Below are 21,977 nucleotides of genomic sequence, written 5' to 3'. Positions count from 1 at the left end.
AAGTGATTTCCCATTTTACTGTCACTTTAAAGTGATATGCTACATGTCGCACAGTCAATTCCCCACTACCTGTGACAGATAGAAATTGGCCGGGCTGAGGCCCCGCAAAATGGGTTTTTCAGCTGATGTGAGCGAGAGCACCAAAGCAAACGTTGGAGGGGAATCAAAAATCAGCAGGAGTTGGGATTGCTTCGAGTAGTAATGGCAGCCAAGTGGCTTGCTGGTTACCTTTGCTTATATTGCGGCAATACTATCAACGGATCCATTCAATGTTATAGGCTGTTGAAAGTTTGGTTCATTATCTACTTCCCTCTCTCCATGAGTACCTTTTAACAGACCAATGCTGAGACTTGATGAAGGATGGAGTTTATTTTTCAAAAGTGTACCGCCCTAAAACAGAACACATGAAGGTGCCTATTTAACCTTGTTTACAGGTTTAGTAAACCATGCCTTCGGCAAAAACTGTGGCTCTGAAGTATTCATTGTGCTTATTGGTGATTTCTGCATGCTGTTCTGTTGCATTAAGCAGTACTATGTGAAAAAGCAAACAGTGTGTAGCATTTTGTTTTAATTTTCAAAAAACCCTCCTAATCCTTGTTTGTGCCAGAGGCTAATTTCCCCCTGCACAGAGTTGGCGTTTTACAGCATGGCCATGGTCTCTTTTGTTATTAAACCACCACTGTGATGAAATTACATTCTTCTGCTTGTTTATTGTCTAGAGTCTATTGAGTATTTTAGCATGATTATTAGCTTCAAGCCTTTACTCTCTTTCTCTGAGATACAAGCAGAAGGAGGCAAAAAAAGAAGGGATGATTTCAAGCTCAGAAAAACGCATTCTTCTTCCTGCTCCCTCTCATCCCTTTCCCTGTCAGGGCTACTTGGCATTATCTGCTGGAACAGCATGCTCTGAGGAAGAAAGAAAAAGTCTCCTCCCGCCCTCCGTCCCCCCCCCCCCCCCCTTCTTTCTCCTCGCCCTGCACAGAAGAGAAAGCAATTAAAAGGGAATCTTGTGATTGTCTGTGTTTATGGTATGGCAGAGAAGGTTCCTGGACTGCTCTGATAACGCGTTGCGGGATCATTACCCAGGATCTTCGTTCTACTTGAGCTTCTCTTGCTCTGCAGATGAGGCCTTCAGAGTTGTCACACACACCGCTAGATGACAGGGGTTGAGAACATGAGTCCTTTTATTCTCAGCCAAAGTTCTACGTGTTAGAATTGATAGATATAAATAAATAGATCTAGATACATCTTTGCTGCCTTTTGTGTCTGCCATTTCCTAATTTTCTCTCGCTTGCTCTCTCCTGTAACCTTTTGTACGTTTTTTAGAAGCAGGTACTCGGATGAATGCAATTAGCAAAAATGAAATAATGAATTTGTCGTTATTTTTTCACCCATTTTATTATTTGTTACATTTGTTTTGACAGCTTTATTTACTCCACAAATCAATCCCGCTCTTCATAACTGATGATGTGCTCATTTTTATATACCAGTAGATGATAAAGAAAAAATAAAACTTGACCGTTACAGCAGTAATAAAACAAACCTAGTGGTTTTCTTATGTTGTGAGGGGTGGCCTGGTTCTCCCAGTTTTCTCCTCTTCCTGCTAAAAGGGTGTTTTTTCTTCCCACTGTAGCCAAGTGCTTGTTCATAGGGGGTCATTATTGGGGTTTTTGGGGGGTTCTATATTACTCCAGGGTCTTTGCCTTACAATATAAACCACTGTTCTGCTTTTTTCAGTGTGATTTTTACCATGCCATTTTGGTTATTGCATTTAAGTGCTCGAGTACTTCATACCAAACAAGGTGTCAAATATTCCCGTTGACAAATAAAATCATCTGTTATACCAAGCTGTCTGTGATAACGGTAAATCACAGCTAAGAAGACAAGGCTCTCATCATTTTTTTAAACTCTGCTATCTAATTAAACAGCAATTTAGCTCCATGATAAGATAATAATTTCTTTCCATTCATTTATAACCCCCCGTCGTGTCTCCATTATGGTCTTAAAGTATCATTTTTTTGTGGCAATGAGCTTTAAAATATGATCTAATAGCACTTCAGGGGCCATGTGTTGCCGCATGAATAACCAAATCAATAATTGCATAGATGTACACTTCATAATCATCACCCTTTGAGATTCGGAAGACATCGCAGTGGTAAAGCCTACCTAATATAAAGGACTGTGTTAGAGCACTATAGATACCAAGGTCAGTGTGGGCACATCAGACTGTATTAGGCTCATGGTTTCCTTATTCTTTGATCTTTAAGACCGATGACAACTCAGCATATAGTGAGTAATTAAAGATCATTTTAAGAAATCAGCCTTGTACTGAGTCAAAGCCTTTTACATGTGAGCCTTTTGTGGCTTGCAGAGGTTGTTAACATTAGTTAGCCTTGCACAGACTCAGGAGACCATTTGAACTGAGGAGCTATCCTTGGCGATAACTGCTGTGAAAACCCTTTGCGAAAACAGTGAGATTCATGCTGAGCGCATGTAGCCCAGTCTGAAATGGCCCTGCTAAAAACTTATCATTAGACGGCATGAAAAACACATAAATATTATAGCTGTTGCAACACATGTTGTGAGTGTATTCTATTGTTGCCATGGCTACATCAGTTGATGCTATAATTAAACAGCAGGAGCTGGTGGTCCTTTCTTGTTCCACGCAAACAAATTTTGTGTGACAGATGCAGATTATAAGCAGCACAGACTTTACAGTGAGTCTTTAGGGTCTATGTTTACCAGTGAATCCCTCTTCAAAATGTGACAAGTGCACATACAGCCCCAGAACTGCTCCGAGGCTTAGCTTGCATCCACGCTACTTATGAAGGCATCAAATGAATTTAGGTGTTCAGGGATGTGTTGACATCTTGATATTTTAGGATGCGTGCATCCACTAAGCCAATAACAGTGACATACTTCAACTGTTTTCTGTTAGTGCAGTTACAGTTGTCACTGTCTTGACATTACAGCTCTTGAGATTTGCCATCGTTCAACTGCCAGTCAAATGTGACCAAATCGTAACCCCCATAATGCGGATAAAGGAGACTGGATTTAGGGCCGGTTTTACTAAGCGGCACAAATTACTGGGTCAAAATCAGCAGCTGTGATAAGGGAGAGAGCAATGTACTACCCAGAATTATACGGTGTAGGTGCAAGCATTGCATGTGTTTTCCATATCAATGAGAGGCAGCTGAAGGAGAATCAATATGTTTTTGATGAACAATTTGCCTGGGACCATGTGTGATGCTGTAGGTTTGGACAGCTGTTCTCTGGCAGTCATATGGAGCCCAGGAGGGCTGCATTGTTACATTCACATTATTCAGTTTAATTCAGTTCAGTTTTATTTATAAAGTAGCAAACCACAACAACACTCACCTCGAGGGGCTTTATATTGTAAGGTAAAGATTCGACAATAATAGAGCAAAAAACCCAACAACTCGACTACCCCCTTTGATTGTGCAATAGAATCATAGCACTACTATGAGAAAGCACTTTGTGACAATGGGAAGGACAAACTCCCTTTTTAACAGGAAGAAACCTCCTGCAGAGCCAGGCTCAGGGAGGTGCAGCCATCTGTTTGCCATATAAACATGAAACATGTCTGTAACATGTGACCTATAGGATGTATAGAAGAACACCATTTACCATCAGATCCTGTCTCATGCCCGTATTAATGATGTGGTTGTTACAGAGCCAAAAGCAGGCTTTGGGTATTTATTAAAGTCAACATTACATGTTGTAAGACTCAGCCATTCATATAGCTCACTTCAGAGTCCCTTTATTACCTGCATTTTGATACACATTTCATTAGAGTTTATAGTGAATACTAGTAGATGGATATATAGGGAGGTAAAGAAAATAAAAACTGTGCAAAAGAACCCTGTGCACACAGGTGTCTTCACTGTGGACTGACAAAAAAGTCACAAAAAACAGGAACCCTCCAAAGGCATCGTTCAGTCTAAAAAGTAACTTGAGTCCCTGTCAAACAAGACACATGCTGTATTTTTGTGTCAAAACAAGATTTTGCGCTGACTGCAGACTGCTTATAAATCTGGCTCTATGTCAGTGCTTGAGGTATCCTTAGCACCAAGGACAGTTCTTGAGTTCAGTTGTTGCCCTGAACATGTAATGGACTCACTCATGTTAACAACCACAATGAATCTCACAAGACTCACATGTAAAAGGTTTCAACAGCTGTTTTACTTTGAATGACTTATGCTCCTGTTGTCCACGAGAGTGGATATGCTTTATTAACCCATCGCTGGCACACAGATCTGAAGAAAAAAAAAACACCTGATGTTTTATTACGCAGGGCAATCAATCAGACGGAAGTTGACTTAAAGTGGGAATGGAACGCAGACAACAACAATTCTAAGTAAAAAAGAAATTAGGATTATTATAAGTAGCCATAAATAAAAATTAAAAGTAAAAATAAGAGTTGAGATCTGAAGCCAATGTTATAAGGTATTTATAGTAAAAAATACAATTTATAAAATAGCCTTAAAGTAAGCTGCGTTTCAGGCTATTACTTATGGCCTAAGGCAAGTCATCACAATCAAAGTAAAAAATAATTTGAGCCGTGTAAAAAACAAATAGAGTAATTGCTTTTTTTCAAGCCTGCTGTACTGATTGACTGCAGTACATCACTCAGACTAACCTTTTATATATTTTAAGGAAAATGGGTAGCTTCCCCATTAGCTTTCACGTAAATATGATGCATAGGTAGGTGTCAACATGTCATGCTCCTCCCCAAACACTGGCATGTGAATAAGCTCTTTTATTCCTAGCAGCAAATCACAGAGCTTTTTGACCTTCTCGCTTGACATGGCACCCGTCAGTCAATCATTTGACATTCCGAATCCCGCTGGCTAACCTTTAAAGCCGACCCGCAAACGCTGAACATCGTAGATGCGGTGTCAACTCAGCGTCCCCCACACGCTGCCTAGTCAGGCTGTGCTTTTGAAAATGAGCCCACAAGGGAGAACCGCTGATTAGTGTGGCAACAGTGTATCTCACATAGGAAATGATGATGAAACGACCTGCACCCCAAGCTCTGATTCGTACATAATTATTGAAAGCACATCTTGTGTTACCTTTGAGATAAAACAGACTCTGAGTAAGAAGAGGTAGCAAAGCTCCTGGCTTATGTTTGTATGATTTTCCGAGCTTTGCTAAAGCTCTCCAAGATGTGTGCGGAATCTCGTTGATGTAGTGCGGAATCCTGGTAGTCGTACTTCGTACACTATCAGAAGCTCTCCCAAGAAACACACATAGCATGCCGGGCCAACAAATTCGAATAAGCCTATTTCATTTCAGAGAGAATTTATGATGCCGCATTTCATTTTGCAGCCTAAATAGAGGCAGCCAGGTCTGGAGTATTTTACCACTTACAAGAGCATTTCATTTTTTCCCCTCTGTTGCCTCTGCTCTCATTCAGTGCTGCTGCATCATCAACTGATTCACCTCTTTGTGCCCGTACTCCACCAAAGCAGAACATAGTGATGGATCGCATAAGAGGTAAATGTGGAGAGCAGAGAAATGAGGTAATAGTTCCACGGTGTCACACTTTGAGACAAGGCCTTATGTGACATCCCGTGGCAATCAGAGCGAGTTGTGAGTCGAAATGAAAAAGCGGCCTAAAGAACGCAAAAGGTGGGCAAAGGCCAGCCCTCTGCCGCCAGCACATGCAGAGTAATGAGCATAATTTGCAGCTGTGAGAGGCAAGTGGATTACATTAGGAATAATATCTTTCTGCCCTATGCTCGTGAACTCTCATCGACACAAAACAGCACAAACAGAGGCACGAGGGCAGATAGAAAATTCTGATGCAACGCGCTGCAAGGTGTTGCGTGCAGAGCAAACATATGGTAACTTTTATTTGTGTCAAAATTTAAGACCGTTTAATTACCACTATGCAGCTGCAGGCAGTATGACGAAATTACGGGTTGCTGTTACTTTGCTCATCTCTTACTTACGCTGACTGCTGTACACAGGCAGGCCGGCTGCTTAGGGGAGTAATAAGTGAGTAAAGAAAAAGAAAAATGAGAAATGGGAAAGAAAGGGGGTAAGGGCTAAAAGGGGGAGCAGTAAAGCAGAAATTATGAGACAAGCATAAATATGGACAACAGAAGGGGAGAAGCAAAAACAAACAGAGATGGTACAAAACTGCATAAAGATAAGAAAGCAGAATGAGAGTGACACGAGGGTAACGAAGATGTGCCTGAGGAAGGAAGCACAGTACATCTCCTGAGATTTAATAGCAGCATCCTGCCCTCACCATAGATCCTACTGCCTACATCTCAGTAAGGCACCATCTGTCACGGGCTCGTTACATCCAGTCACTTCTCCCTCACACTCCAACCCTACTAAAAAGCACAACACAGACACAGATCGGGGTTGTGCTGACTTTAAAATGAGAAGGAATAGGTCCACTGGCAGGAGAAGCGTCAGAGGCTTCTGCACCGCTGACGTTCAGTATCGAGTGAGAACATTGATCAGATCAGCTTTTTTGCTGGCCGATAATGTTGCTCGAGAGACTTCCGATCTTGCGCAGCAAACCCGAGCACAACATCCATTTGGATTAGCTTCACAAACTTTGAGAAACAGAGCGCGCGCGCTGGAATTAAACTGCTCTGGCGCTTGCAAAGCCTTCGAGGTGAAATCACACCTGCGCCAAGCAAATTTGAATCAAGCAGACCTGCACATTCCTGACTTGTTTATAACCGTTTTTGATTAATATTTCCCCCCACCCGCTAGCTTGGCAGGCCAAGTCTCAAAACAATCATTTCTTGACCTGATTAATGGCTTGCTCTAAGCAGTGATACATGCCATCCAAAGATGGAGGGGCTTCATGAAAATTATATGAGGATTTGTGGCTATCTAGGGGCTTTGAAGTAAAGAAAAAACGACTGGAGCAACAGATATTAAGTCTATTCCCAAGCATTTAGATCACTACGGGTTCCCTACAAACTGGCTCTGTGGTATCAAGAAGTTAAAAGGTGAAAAAATTGCTAATTGCACTTGTAGGCACAGGTAGACAGCGACAGGCGTGGTGTGGCCTCATCAACAGATAGATGAACTTTTGCAATCCTGGGCCTCTTACAGGGGAGGGAGTCAAGGGAGGGCTACTTCCTGTTGACTGCAGCTTTGTTTGAAATCACTATTAATAAAAGCAGGCAGTTTATTACCTTCAGCACATCACCTTCATCATTCCTTGCTTTAAATGCCTCGTTAAACCTCCAAAGAATATTTTGCAAACGAGCTTCAGACACTCTGCTGCTGCCTTTTCTAATTACAACAATTAACGTGACCTGTTTGCAGCTGATGTCGACACCAGTTTACAAAAGCATGGAGAAAATCTGACCTGTCAGTTGTCAATTAGCACGTAACATACATGGGCACATGTAGATGCACAAGTAGAATACACTCTGCAGTTCTATCATTTAACACCTATTATTAATTATTTCTTGGTTTCTCTGTAAAGTGTTAATTGTGTTCTTCAATGATAGTTTCTTCGTACCAATCAAATGGAGAGGATCGTAGTGGAAGGTGAACTCTGCAGCAGAACCGGGTTGTAGCAGGTGCTTCAGTGAGTGCTTTGTTCTGCTTAAGCCTCGTCCTAGGGGAAAAACTTAGACCTTACCTGAAATACTTTCAACCTGCTACTCAGAAAATATGTGGGGCAAGAAAGTGCTTTGAGGGCTATAAAGGAGACTCTGGTTTGATTTGATATCCGGCTTTAGCTGTGCTCTCACCTCGCACATTTTTTTTTTGAGTATTCTTATTCTCTGGTGCATCCTTTCTATTTCTACCATCTGGTCTCTTGCCTGACTGGATATCTATTTTGTTTCTGTCCCTGTGCCTGCCTCCTGACACCTGTATGAAGTTAGCGGCACCTCTTGCCCTTCAGGCTAGAGTTAGGCAGATCAGGTCTAAATAGCTAGTGCACCACTCTTACTTTTTACTGATTGCTGAAGCAAAGGGTTTGGCCATTTTTGAGGAAAGAATTGAGATTCTTCATAGGTGGCAGGTACACTATTAGTTGCAACTTAGTCACAAAGACGTGCATACACACCAGATATCTTTGTGAAACAGCCTGTCCAGTCGAGGATGAAAAGGGGGGAAAAGTGAGAGGAAGAGAATGAGTAGGAGGCAGAAGGTTGAAAAGGGTGGAGGGCAGAACATGACAGAAGCACTACAATGAGGAAGTGGGGGAAAAAGACGGTTTGGAAAGAGGTGAGAAGTGTCAGAGGCGGAAAAAATGGAAAGGAAAGATGAGGTGAGATAAGGAGAACTGGGTATTGATGGAGATAGCGGGTGGTGTGACTGTTCTGTCAATCTTGGCACATCGTTCTTCTCATTACAGTTTCACTCCCCGGCTCTGTCCTGCTCTTTGGTCCTCCCCCACGGCTAGCCCTGGAGCAGGGATCCATCCAGCCCAGCCCTCCTGTCAACACAAACGCAGCTCAGGCCCAGGCATCTGTCAGCCCACACAGTCCACCGTCAGCCATAGTCTATTGGCCAGTCCATATTGGCACAGCACAGCAGGGCAGAAAAGGAATGTAATATAGCACAGCAGAGCATCCATCAACAACCCTCGGGGTAAAACAGCACAGGACAGCAGCCTAAGCATCCATCACATGCAGACCCTGGATAGGCCAAACCGAGTCTCTGAAGGGACGGGTAAACAACTATTGTACTCTGCAAAATCCGCTTTTAGAGAAAGAATTCTTTTTGTTTCAAATAACTAAAGTCAAACTGGTCAAATAACAAAGATGAGGTGCTGCTTCATTGTGAGGACCGCAGCCAGTTAATAAGATAGACTTTCATTACAAATCGTTAAACCGCACCTAGTTTTTCCAATTAAATCAAGTTTCCTGCAAGCGTCTTGTTGAACAAGTCCGAGCAGACCGACCAAAGACAGCTGTGATCTTCTATTCTGGTCCAGTGAAGTCGAGACAAACCTGACCTTGCAAAGACATACCTTGACAGTTTCTCTGCCAGAAAGAGGCGAGAGCTACAGGCAGACAACTGCACTGACAAGTAATAGGAAGTCCTCCAGTTTCTCACTCATTAGTGAGAACAGAAAATAGGTATTACTGATCATGCACCGGAACCACACTCTGAAGGTGTGAGCAGTTCTAAAGAACAGCAAAAAGCAGGATGTGGCACAAAATCCCAATATGTATGCAAGTCAATGCATTTTTTTATTATTATTATTTTCTGTCACAATCTGTTCAAGATTAGAAAGCTTGAATTAGCAGAATATGGTCCTAGTTAACGTCTGACTGTTGTGATACTTACTCCATCAAGTGTAATGGATTTAGTTTTCTGCTCTGTTTCCTTGACCCATATTGAACAGCATATTGTGGGCGCTAACATAAACGAGGTATTACAGATTTGGGTGTTTAATAGTCACCTATAGTAACCCAAGAGCTCAATTTAGAGGAAGCGCACTCACAGTATGAACCTCATTAATTAAAGCAGAAATTTAAAACTTGCTTTGCTAACTGAAACAGAGGGCGTAGTTAAGTTGTTGATTAGCTAACTCGATAGCTTCACATGCAGGCTTTTTTTGTGCAGGTAAGATTTCTTCCTCAATGCTGACTTATTAAATTCAAAATTCTAATTCAAATTCAAATTTTATTTGTCACATACACAGTCATACACAGTACGATATGCAGTGAAATGCTTAGACAACTGCTCGTGACCTAAAGAAAAAAAGAAAAGGCTATGAATAAGATAGGAAATAAATATGAAAATTAAAAAGGGTAAATTTAACTAGGAAGGAATAAAAAAAAAATAAAATATAAAAATTAAGTTAAAAATGAAATAACTGTACAACACAAATTAGAATGAAGGGTAAATTTAACTGGGAAAGAATAAGATAAAATATATAAATAAATATTATATAATATAAATATTAATAATATAATAATATATAAATATTATTGTAGTTGTACCAAAATTATGATACTTTTTAATAAATTCTGTAAATAAGGAAATATAAGGCAGGTTAGTTTAAATGGGCACTGAAAGATTAAATCACCGCTAATGCATACATCATGCTAGAGAGCCAATTAATGTAAGTATTGGCAATAGCTGCTGGTTTTATTTAAGCACCACAGTGTGTTCTTGTTTTTCTCTAGAATCCTTAAGTGAACGAGTAAAGATTAAAATTGTGGCAAAATGGCTCCAGGTGCATGCACATCCCACGCTAGTTAACAAGCTGGCATGTAAGCTAAAACTGGTATTGCTGTTGCAATACTAGTTTTACTTCATTCATTCATGAAAATGTAGTACTGTCTAAAATAGTAACAAGATGACTGATGCTGTTTACTTTACCTGTCAGTGGCTGATCGGTGCACAGAGTACTTGAATGCCCACGTTTTGTCTCGTTTAAAATAAGCAAAAATCAATAAGATGGCTATAACTAGACAGTAAAGGAGGAATTCATCGTCTGTGATGACCTGGGAATACCTCCTTAGAAAACCCAGAGCTAAACAAAACAAATGTTAAGAAGCTTCAGCCGGAGGCAAGCCTTCTCACAGAAATGAAAGCGCCTGACTCTGAGCCTAGCTGAGAACTTGATGCTGAAAGCTAATTTGTAATAGGTCTCAGATGTTCCAAACTTCTGCATTACAACCTGATAACATAAAGATAATTACGTTATGTTAATAACATAACATAAAGTCCCATTGCCCTCATAAGACATGTAGTAGCTATTGGATATGTTCTGGATGACTGGGGGGAAACTGGAGACCTGTTTTGAATGGCTGAAGCGTCCAGTCCAACCAGTGCCACTACTCTGTGTCTAGGTGAATGCTGATGACACAGTGCTCAGGTTGATGGCAAGAGTAATCATAAAATAAGTGAATATATAACTCTGTGTTGAATGTCACTCTAAAAGCCTTTTTCAAAATATTTCACCATTAATAAATGAATATATATGCAGGAAAGCAGCAGAAGTAAAGCAGGGTGATAAGCATGTATCAGGATCTCAGGTAAAGTTCTAATTATGAATTATAAAGAGCCATCGGGTATTAAAGTGAGTCTTTGGATCGTCAGCACATACAACATTTTAAAGGTCACTGTAAGAAATCTTGAGTTTATTGTGGGGGGGAAGCATTTTTCTCATAGTCGTATTTTTAGTACATGACATTTTTGCATGGATCATACCAATAAATCACTTTATTAATCACAGGAAACTCAGACATCAAGTAACAGTGGGGAAGGCTGAGGAGGTAGAAACTCATTTAACGTCTTCAATGCATTCTGCATTGATCATCTGCTGTTATGTAAATTATCCCATTTAGCATGTGTGTATGCAACTATATAAACATCAATTATCTATCTATTTTGATGTAATTGAACAACACAGCGTGCTCAATTGTAGGGGGTTGAACTCATTTTGTAAGACCTGAAACCAAATTTATTAACTAATTAATGAATAAAGTAATTTAATCCTGTGTGGGGAAGGGTGAATTTTTTTAAGAAAAGTAATAAAATAAACTTTTTCGATTTAAAATTTAATAATGCACAAACAACTTCATGCACAGTGTTGTGTAATACTGCCTCTGTGTGCACAATTTTACATCGAATATTTCAGTAACAGTGGTTATACAATTGGATAATACACCGGGGAGAGAGTCTATTAAATTAAAGTATGCGCAGTCAGTTATCAGCACTGTTACATGTGCTTGCATGTGTTTATATAATCTGCAAAGCTGTTTCTATCAACTTCACTGCTGTGGTCTTTTTTTAGAAAGTTCCATTTCTTTTTTATGATGCTAATTTCTGTTAAAATAGCTGCTCTAACCCACACTGTGAATTTTTAATCATATGTCAGAACCACCAATTATCTAACATTTACATAATAATTACATTATGAGTACCAATTTGGCAGTCAGAGAACTGAGTTTTTATCAGTCACACGGCATCAGTCAGGATGGTTTTCCTCTCAACAGGAAAACATAAAATGTGGATTTGTCAGCGCTACAGCAAAAAGTAGATTTTAATGTATGTTGATGTTAACAACTGCATCCAGTAAAGTTCGGGTTCATTAACAGGCTACGCTTTAATGTGATCGAGAAAACGACATTAAACCGTAACTCTAAACGAGCATCGTGTCCATTCGTGTGGTTGTCTTTTTCATCTCGTTTTCTTTTCCCACCTCCTTGTGGTTACTTCGCAGTAGGCGACAAGCAGTAATGAGGAAGGAGAGGAAACAAGTGCAGTACAAGGAAACAAGATGCAAGCATTCAGTCAGCCAGGGCAGTTTATTGCTTCACTGCAAGCAATTTGTCAGTGTGTGTCCATAGCTTGCACTAATGTGGAGGAGCTGTAGACGATTAACGTCTAGAGCAGCAGATTGTGTGGTTCAAAAACAGCACCAGAAGGTTTTGATTATTAGTGTTGGGGAATAGTAAGCTACACAGGATTAAACTAGTGCTTTGCTACCTGTTTGATTGAATACCCGCCCCATCTGGACTAGTTCCTGGATGTAACCAATAGGACATCATCCGCAGGGTCTAGAGATCCAGTGTAGTAGCTGAAATTAGCCAGCAGACAGCTAGAGGCTACAGCTCCAGTGTCTATATTCTCCTGTCATTGGACATGACCACACCCTTTTCTCCCTACTATAATTTGAAAGGTTAAAAAACATCACAGTATAATCACTATAAAGGAGAAAAATGGCAGCAGAGACCAAAGGGTTTTTTGTAGTGAGTAACAAGCATGTTTATTTCTGCTGTAATTTTGGGGCATTTTAATGTGGGAGCCTATGAATGCAGATTCACTTTTCAAGCCAGCGTCAAGTGGACAGCTTTTGGCAGGTGTGCAGCTTCAATTTTGTGCACCCAAGAGTTGCCAGTTGGTGAATGGTAGTTTACAAAGCTTTCAAAACAGTTTCATCAATACTAATGTGATTGTGGTCAGAAAGAAATGGTAGTTTCATGGGAAATTGATTAGCAAGTGAACTATAGGTCTTTTATTTAACTGCATGAAAGCACTTTGAGGAGCAGGCACAGACATGTCATATGCTCTCAAAAGGATCAGTTCTTTTGGGTGTCACACGTGAACAACGATGTTGCACTATGTCACGACACACTTGCATGCACACATACACAGAACGGCCATTTATTAGGTACACCTTTTGAACTGCTTTTTAACCCAAATGCATTGAGTTGCCACTGATTGGTTGATTAATCTTGATTTCTGTTGCAACATTCAGATGGCAGAGTCAGCATTTAATCCAAACAACATGAAAGAATGGATCCACCCTGCCTTGTATCAACACCTCAGGCTGGTAGTGGTGGTGTCATGGTGCAGTTGATATTTCCTTGGCACATTTTGGGGTCCTTGGTACCAACTGATCATTGCTACCTCAGTACCTTTACTGAGTGTGTCCCTCCCTTTATGACAGTGTAACCATCGTCTGATTGCTACTTCCAGGACATATAGAACCACAAAATGTAACAAAGCTCAAAACTTATATATATAAGCTTATGATGGTGTTAACATATAAGCTGCATGCACCCAGCTCCACACTGTCACATCCTTCATGGTTTGTTCTGAGAAGCTAATGAACTGAAACGATTTACATTTTATGCATTTGAATATGACTCAGTCTGTTCTGCACCTCTTGTTCCCCCTGGCTTCTAGCTAGCTTTGGAAAGGGGCAGTTCATAGAACTTTCTTTGATTACAGAAAAATGTATCTGAATTAGCATAGCGAGCTTTTGAATTGCTTCTTTTAATTAGAACACTGAAAACTCTTGAAACAAAACTGGAGGAACACTTTAGAGTGACGGAATAGGAAGATAGCTGTCAAAGCGAGTCAGTAAACACAGTGAGTTATCTTGGTTCCACACAAAGGGAAGGAACATCAGTAGGGATTAAAGCTGCGAGTACAAACCTTCAACAAATCTGACATCCAGCTCCCGCTGTGAAGCAGACTAGGGTGACTGCACCAACACTTTTGTGCTTCACCCGAGGTCACCTGCCAAAGACAGCCTCACTCCACTGCTTCACTAAGCTACTCTCTTGTAGCTCAACACAATCCAAAGTGGTGTGCGCAGCCAAGGCTCGGCGAGTTGCCGGAATTTGCATGTGAGGCGCATTCACTGTCGGCTTGCATTACAGCTGATATCCATTCTCATTGACTTCTTCTCACATTTACATTTATTCATTAGGAAGACGCTCGGCTCCCTTCGCTCCCGTGCAAGATGTCTTAGCTTGAGCTTACTTGGTGTAATGCGCTGACAGCATGCAACAAGAAGTAAACAAGAGGATACCGGTGTCCCTTCTTATCCACAGGAATGACATACTGTTAAAGGAGATGTATTCATCAGAGAAAAAGAGTGGTAAAGAAGGGTTCAGGAGGCAATACAAGGGGGTGTGTGGGAGGAGAAGAGAAAAAATGGTCGTTCACTTTGGTTTTTACTCCAAGACATTGGAATTAGTAGAGGCCTTAGGTGTCTGCTTAACTTAACAGTCTTTGTTAGTCAGTGGTATCAAACATAGCAGTGCTGAACTATATTAAAACATGACCAGCTTGGCTTATTATTTCAGCACAACTGTTTGTATAAAGCTTACCCAAAGCACCTTTGACTTCCATACACCCCCTCCTACTCAGCTGGATTGCATAATTGCTGTGATTTGTTTGCTTTCCCTATCTACAAAACTCCACACTTCATTTTGCCTAATAGGATTACATATCATGAAATGGAAAAAAGTTGCATCCATTTGTTTCCCCCCGTAATGAAGAGCCGGGTCTTGCTATTTCTCACCTAACCTGTTTTTGTTCTCGCTGCAGGTGTTATGTTGATGACAAAGTCTCCAAGGTGGCTTGGCTCAATAGATCCAACATCATCTTTGCCGGCCAGGACAAGTGGTCCCTGGACCCCAGAGTAGATCTGGTCACTAAAGGACAGCTGGAGTACAGCCTGCGCATACAAAAGGTAATGTTGACAATAGAGATTTAAAAGCTGAACTGAATTATTGTGCAAAACTGAGTTGGGTTGTAATTTGCATTTAGATGTGGAAGAAAATTTCATTTTTTTTTAGTTTCAGGGATGTTATTCAACAAGTCATGAAACACAACCTTATTACACACACACTTTGACTTAAATTTATTCTTTTTTTAGCAGCAGATGTTGTTAAATATTAATCTATTCATTTATTCATTTATTTATGCAGCGGGTTCAGTCAGAGGGACTTTTTTTTTAAACTACATTCTTAATTTTAGATTTTTCACTGTCTGCATGCTTTCACAAGTATAAACATAAGCAGTGACGGGATGGGAAGACAGGAGTGTTTTCACATCCCCTTCAAAAATAATCTTTCCAGCATAAATTAGTGCTGAAGAAGTAGTTTGACATATCGGGAAACTTGGTTGCCAGCTAAATATGAAACTGGAGCCGGAATTTTTTTGATCTTAGCATAAAACAAAGACAGAGGGAAACAGAGTAAAGGGGCTAAGCATTAAAAATCCACTTATTCCATCAACTTATTCATCTCTATATTGGAGATACTTTCAAATAGAAGTGTTTATTTTAAACTTACTTTATTACTGTCAGCATGACAGAAGGGCAGAACATAACATGTAGTGTATATAGTCTCAAATGTAAAATTTGGAAAGGCTATAGAGAGCAAGCAAAGCAAAGCTACATACAACTGCAGAGGTTATACGAAGTGCAAGACTTGGCATAAGTGACGGGCATTTGCATTCTGAGTCCCGAGTGTGTTTCGCTTTAGGCAACAAACGCGATGTTGTTTGAATGACAATGAGGTAAACACATCCTGCCCTGTTCTTCAAGTCGCTTAGCCAAGACAACAATGGTGTGCATAACCATGGACACGTCAAAATCATACTTTTTTTTATGATGAGATTGCATTATAATAGGATAAAACACATTTTGTTGATTTACTCAGGAAATCAACATTTTTGGAATTTGCCAAGTCCATAAATTCACAACATTTCCTCATTATGTTAATGGAAAACATAACCTAGGCTCCAATACATTTATTTCCAAACATATTTGCTGTTTTGCATTCCTAATATCCAAAAGTAATTTGCATGAGACAGATGTTGCTCTGCTATTTTATGGGGACATGGATAGGGGTGACTGGCGGTGTGGCCATAAATCTGACATTTTTGGAATCTGAGGGGAGAAAAAAGCACACATTAAACTACAATAAAGTTCATATGCCTTCCCCGCAACAACTTCAGCTGAGAATAAAACTGATGGTCTGTCAACTTTTTCACAGTTTTTTTAAAAACAACAAAAAACCCAACTATTATTTAGTCATTTCAATATCACAACTGTTTGTAAGTGCTTTCCTCGATCCATTTCTTTAATGGGGCTTACAAACACTATTTCATGTCCTGTTTTAATGACTCTACTTTCAAGTCACCTAACAGCATTGACATTTAATATGTAATATGATATATAAAATGTAATGTTCACAACGGTGTAATAAGTAAGTGAAATAGTCATGGTAACCACATTTAAACAGACTTAAAGTATGAATAAGCCGAAACAAAGTACTTCAGAGTTTGCAATGACAAAGCAAAAATTCTATTTAAGAGGCAGAAAAATATTCAGTGAAGGGATCGTTCAGGAACCTTTTCTACTTTCACTAAAAGCAACAATATATATAAACAAAATATATGAAAAATGAAATGAATAAAAGGAATGTCATAGTTATGTAGCAAATATTTGTTTGGTTTTTATTGGTTTGATGAAAAATCAAAAAATTCTGATAGTGGTTAATCAGTGTGCAGTTCTTGGGCTTTCATAAATACTGTCTTTGAGTGAAGTGTAATTCAGATTAAAGAGGATGTGACATGGGAAGTGACTTGCTTTTTTGTTTTTAGGAGAAATTACAAAAGACAACAATAACAATCACCTCATGCAAAATCTCTCAATCCCTAATTCCCATCCAAATTTGAATCACAGGCTGCCCCTGATTTGAGTTTGGATGGGATTGAGGGAATTTGGAGTAAGGATTAGTCAGACACACAGACTGCTCCACAATTACAGTAGCAGGATAAGGAAGGAGGGAACTCAAGCATTGTGGGGAACAGCAAAATACAACACAAATACCAGTCATACATCATGGTTTCTCATTCTCAGGGCTAATATATACTCAGATAGCTATTTATCTTGGTAATTTCTTTTCATTTGAATCTTGCTGTATTGTCATAAAGTCTGTATCAGGTTGTGTGCATGCCTGTGAACTCTCTCTACATGATCAGGGGTTGAGCAACTAAAACAGGTCCATCTTAGGCCCCTGAAGGTTCTTATCGATATGAAATATTATGTGTCATGAAGCAGGCAGGATTGAGGACCCAAAATGCAGACTCTTAGTGGCAGGACTAACTCAAAACACAGCTTTATTGCTGATTACAAAATACATGAAAGCAAACTGGAAGAAACTAGGAACTAAACAGGCAAGAATGAGGTAGATTGCAACGCAGGACAAGGGCAGACGCAGACATACACATAAGGTCAAACAAAGGAACAAACCACATGGGGGAACACAACTGAACATAATCTAACTAACGAGACAGCTGAACATGACACACACCGGACAAGAGACTGTCAAACTAAAACAGGAAGTATGAGACAGATGAAACACTGGGAAAAAAGTGAGGAGAGAGAGGACGAGAGAGCAAGGAACAACAGAGTGACACACAGAGACATGAGCAGGGAAACAGGCAGATAAACATGAAGACTAGACTGACCTGACAGAGGACACACAGAGGCAAGACCAAGACAAACAGGACACGAAGGCGAGACCAGGGCATGAAAAGGAACCTAATAACTAACTAGACAATCTGAACTACAAATACAGAAACGCAACTAGGAAACAATTCACACAGAGAAAACAGTTATGAATAAACAAGACTCAAACAACCAAAAACACAAAACACTGACTCAACATCCCAGGTACCCTAACAATTATGACAGTATCAAGTTGTCTAGTAACTGCCTACAAGCTGAAATAACCCACTTGTAGCATTCTTGCACATAAGACCTTTTTAAGAATCTCCTCATTTTAATTTCACAACAGTAACATCTAATTTTGTAAATATTTAAATTACTACATTTTGATGTCTCCTAATTATGATGTTTAGAACATCATCATTTGATATCATTTGACACATTAACGCATGACTAAGTTTACTGTTGTTAGTGGGTATATTGTACATTTAATGTCAGATAAATAACAATATAAATATACTTGGGGTACTTAGGATTTCTAGCGTGCATTTTTTCAGGTGCATGGTACATGTACTGTGTAGCTAAACCACGGTGTATATAAACTGCAATCAGAGCAAGATAAATTAAAGCTTTAATCTTTAAATATATGGGTGCATATTAAGTTGAAAACAGTTATGCCAACATTACCAACATTTCATTGTCCACTCAGTGGTTGTGGACAGTGTCTGGCCAATAAACGTAGCAGTACACTTATATTTTTTAGAAAATGGACAATTGAAATGGTAGTTTAAACATTCAAACATGTTAACATACAGCAATCCAATATTTATCTGTTCATTTAAATTAACATCTACCACCCACGGTTCTTTTTTTCTTTTGTCTTAATTAGGGCTGCCACGATTAGTCGACTAGTCACGATTATGTCGACTATCAAAATCGTCGACGACTGATTTAATAGTCCACACGTTGCTTGAAGCTTTGTTAGATCACAAAAGCCGCAGGAACAAGTAGTAGTATTTAAGAGTGTAATAACGGACTGAAACAGAAGATGGCAGCACTGCATGTACAAGGATGACAGCTGCCATTAAACCCCAAAGAAGAAGAAGCTGTGTCCCAGAATTCATAGCGCAGCCCAGCTCAGTTTCCAACAATGGCGGCAACTAGTTAGTTTTAATATTACTCTTATTATTCTTTCTGGGTCACAAAATAAACGTTTAACATATTTTCAGGCGAGAATGTAGCTGTGTAAACCTCAAATATCTGCTCAGTTTATCAAGACACCACATATTTTCAAAAGCGCGCCGACGTTTTCGGAGACATCTGTTACCCACTAGCTCGATAGCTAGCCGGGGGCAAGGCTCACTAGAGCCCGTGAGAACACCGGACTCCCGGCAAATCATTTTCAAATGCTACTCAGGTTAAACATGTAATATAAGTCACTTACATAACATAAAAATGTTATTGTTTGGCTTTTTTTTAGTATTTTATTTGTTCCTGAGTAAATCTGTTTGGCTGACATTAAAGTTATAGTTTTTACACAGCTGAATAAACGTCAAGCACACAGCTGATTATCAGAAGTGTGAGATGCTCGAGAATTTACTCCGGTGTCCGTTATATTTTAAATAGCAAGGAGTTTATTAAATGTCACCGAAACAATCTGCAAATTTCATTAAAATGTAATAAACTATCATCTTGTCTTTATTTTTAGTTAGCACATACCTTAAACACTTAAAGCTGTAAGCTAATGATAGGTATATAAGAGCAGGTGCATGCTGGTGCAATAAGCTGAACGTTTTATGTCCAATGGATGATGATCTGATTAGTCGACTAATCGCAAAAATAATCGGTGACTAGTCGACTATCAAAATAATCGTTTGTGGCAGCCCTAGTCTTAATGTATTTACTGTATGCGTTTGCTACTAGGAAAAAGATATCATCTTTTTAAAATGTACACATTCTCCCAGTAGCATTGTCGCAACCAATTAAATGTTGTTTTACACTAATAACTAATATTCTGTTTTAATGTGTTAGGTGGATGTGTATGATGAAGGCTCGTACACCTGCTCCATACAGACTAAGCAGCAGCCCAAGACCTCACAGGTCTACCTCATTGTACAAGGTAAGCTACAAGCTCCTGCTGCAAGGCAGAACGTGAACATATCTAATGAAGTCTTTGTCCAAGAGTTCACAAGCAGCATACACAAATGTTAATGCAATAAGTCATTTCTATTGCATTTGTTTTGTATGGTGTCTGGAAAGGAAATTACAGGAATACATTTCGTGAGAAACAGCATGCCTTGTTTTACTTCAGCTGAGTCTTAAGTGCACTTAAAAATATTAAGCAGTTTTTCACTTCAAAGAATGTGAAGTTGTCTCTCTTTAATTGGGACAGCTGCAAAGATGAGAGCAGGAGGTAATCAGGTAGTGTGAGAAACGGTGATATTTTTCCCTATTAAATCTAGGTTTTTTGAAGTTTTCCTGTGGGTACGAGGCTTTTGGCTCCTGAGATTACATTAGAAACAATTCTGTGAAATCATCAACTTTTTCTAGCTGAGAGGCCTGACGAAAAGGTATCAGCCTCAATGCACAGTCATTTTAAGATGTTCATTACTCCCCTTTTTTAACTGGAATTGTGAATGGTCCCTGTAGGCGCTGGGAAGCTATATCTGCTGATAGTCAGACCCATACATAGATTTCTTAACTAATTTTGGATTTGTGGCTTAAAACTTGACTAATTATCTCAACATAGAACATCTTAGTTCAATTACATGGCACATACTACTTCGATATCAGGAAATGTCTGTGGTGCTTAAAACAAATAACAACGGCCTTGGATGTGCCAAAACGTCTGAAAACGAAATACCAGATAAAGCAGGAGTAAAACAATCGATGCACAAGAGGCGCAGGGGGCCTCTTGTGCATCGGCCTAACTGGGGGGCTCTTCAACTGGCAGGGAGGTTGTTCCATCCTTGCAGGAGTCCACTCTGCAGGTGGGGGAGAGACATAGGAGAGGTGGAGAATAAACTTAACCTTGGTGTCTGTTGTCTTGTGTAGTCTGGGAGATGATTGAATGTTGGGGTGGGTACAGTTTCCTCTGCGGTGGGGTAGGGTGGGCTGCCCCGGGTCCTGTGGGGCTTGCCGGTGCTGCTGCCGTAGGCCCCGGTCTGGATGGGCCTGGCCTCCCTTTACCAGATAAAGCAGGAGTAAATTTTGTTTGCTGCTAAAGAAAAGTGAGTGCTCCCAGATCACACCAAAATCGATTTTTAAGTCAAAGAAAAAAATTGAAACTGAAATGAAGACTTTCAGCTTTACTTCAAGGTGTTTGATAAAAGTATTGCCTTTTGTGTTTAGAAATTGAATTGAATTGAAGGCATTTTTATTTATAGTCCACCATTTTCAAAGGCTCCAAAGTTATAGGACAAACGAATATAGCTTCAAATAGAAATATTGTTATTTGAATGAAAATCTGTTGTAGTCAGAGACTGTGTGAAGTTTAAAACCCATGGGTATTACCAGCTGCTGTGCTTCCTCCTTTGCTCTGCCAGGCCTTTACTGCAGCCACTTTCAGTTGTTCCTTACTTGTGGGTCTCTCTGCATTCAGTTTTGTATTTACTAACTGCAAGGTATTCTCTGTTGAGTTAAAATCAGGTGTGACTGACTTGCCCATTGAAGACTATCACATTTCTCTGCCTCATGAAACTCTTGGGTTGCTTTTGCAATCCTTTTTGAATTATTTGGCTGAATGTGGGCAGCATTGTACAATCTGCCAGGAGTCACAACATCAATGAACACTAGTGGCCCAGTTCTACTACACTCTTTGCATGACCAAAGAGTGTAATCAGTGGTTTGCATGTTGTTGCAAACCCTCATTGTTTCCATTCATGAAGGTGTCTCTTGATTGTAGACCTTGACCTTGATACACCTACTTCCTGTATATATCCTCATTTGGATTGTTTTAGGAAGCTATTTTTCTTAAGCATTGAAATAATTTTGTCATCATGCACTTGAACTGGCCAGTGCATTCATTCTCTTTAAGAATGCAGATTCTTAAATTTGGCCACTCCTAAAGTTTTTGTTATTTCTCTGATGGGTTTACTTTGATGTCCTAACTCACTTGTACTAACATGTCTTTGGGCGTCATATTTAAAATTACAGTGAAAAGTGGTAAATGATATTTCGTCTGCACTAGCTCTGTTATTGTCATACAGTACCAGCAAACCTCTGATAAGACAGAATATTAGGTTAC

At 39.7% G+C, this 21,977-nt stretch overlaps 2 protein-coding genes across 4 annotated transcripts in view; both read left to right on the top strand.

The window, feature by feature from the left end:
• Window positions 1-8,568, top strand: part of LOC148098813 (uncharacterized) — a 57,989-nt gene extending 49,421 nt beyond the window's left edge. Inside the window, exon 6 of the mRNA XM_087851395.1 lies at window positions 8,369-8,568. Within this exon, the coding sequence (XP_087707521.1) occupies window positions 8,369-8,568 (200 nt within the window). The remainder of the gene's footprint in view (window positions 1-8,368) is intronic.
• The window catches only part of lsamp (limbic system associated membrane protein), a 468,508-nt gene that overhangs the window by 371,606 nt on the left and 74,925 nt on the right, over window positions 1-21,977 (top strand). For all 3 annotated transcript variants that reach the window (XM_087850805.1, XM_087850806.1, XM_087850804.1), the window contains 2 exons: window positions 14,818-14,962; window positions 19,763-19,850. In XM_087850805.1, coding sequence (XP_087706931.1) covers window positions 14,818-14,962; window positions 19,763-19,850 — 233 coding nt within the window. The remainder of the gene's footprint in view (window positions 1-14,817; window positions 14,963-19,762; window positions 19,851-21,977) is intronic.

Source organism: Neolamprologus brichardi, chromosome 14 (genome assembly GCF_056152115.1).
Source record: "Neolamprologus brichardi isolate AB-2024 chromosome 14, ASM5615211v1, whole genome shotgun sequence".
Lineage (NCBI taxonomy): Eukaryota > Metazoa > Chordata > Actinopteri > Cichliformes > Cichlidae > Neolamprologus > Neolamprologus brichardi.
Note: the sequence above shows the minus strand (reverse complement) of the source record. Positions and strands in the feature narration are given on the sequence as shown.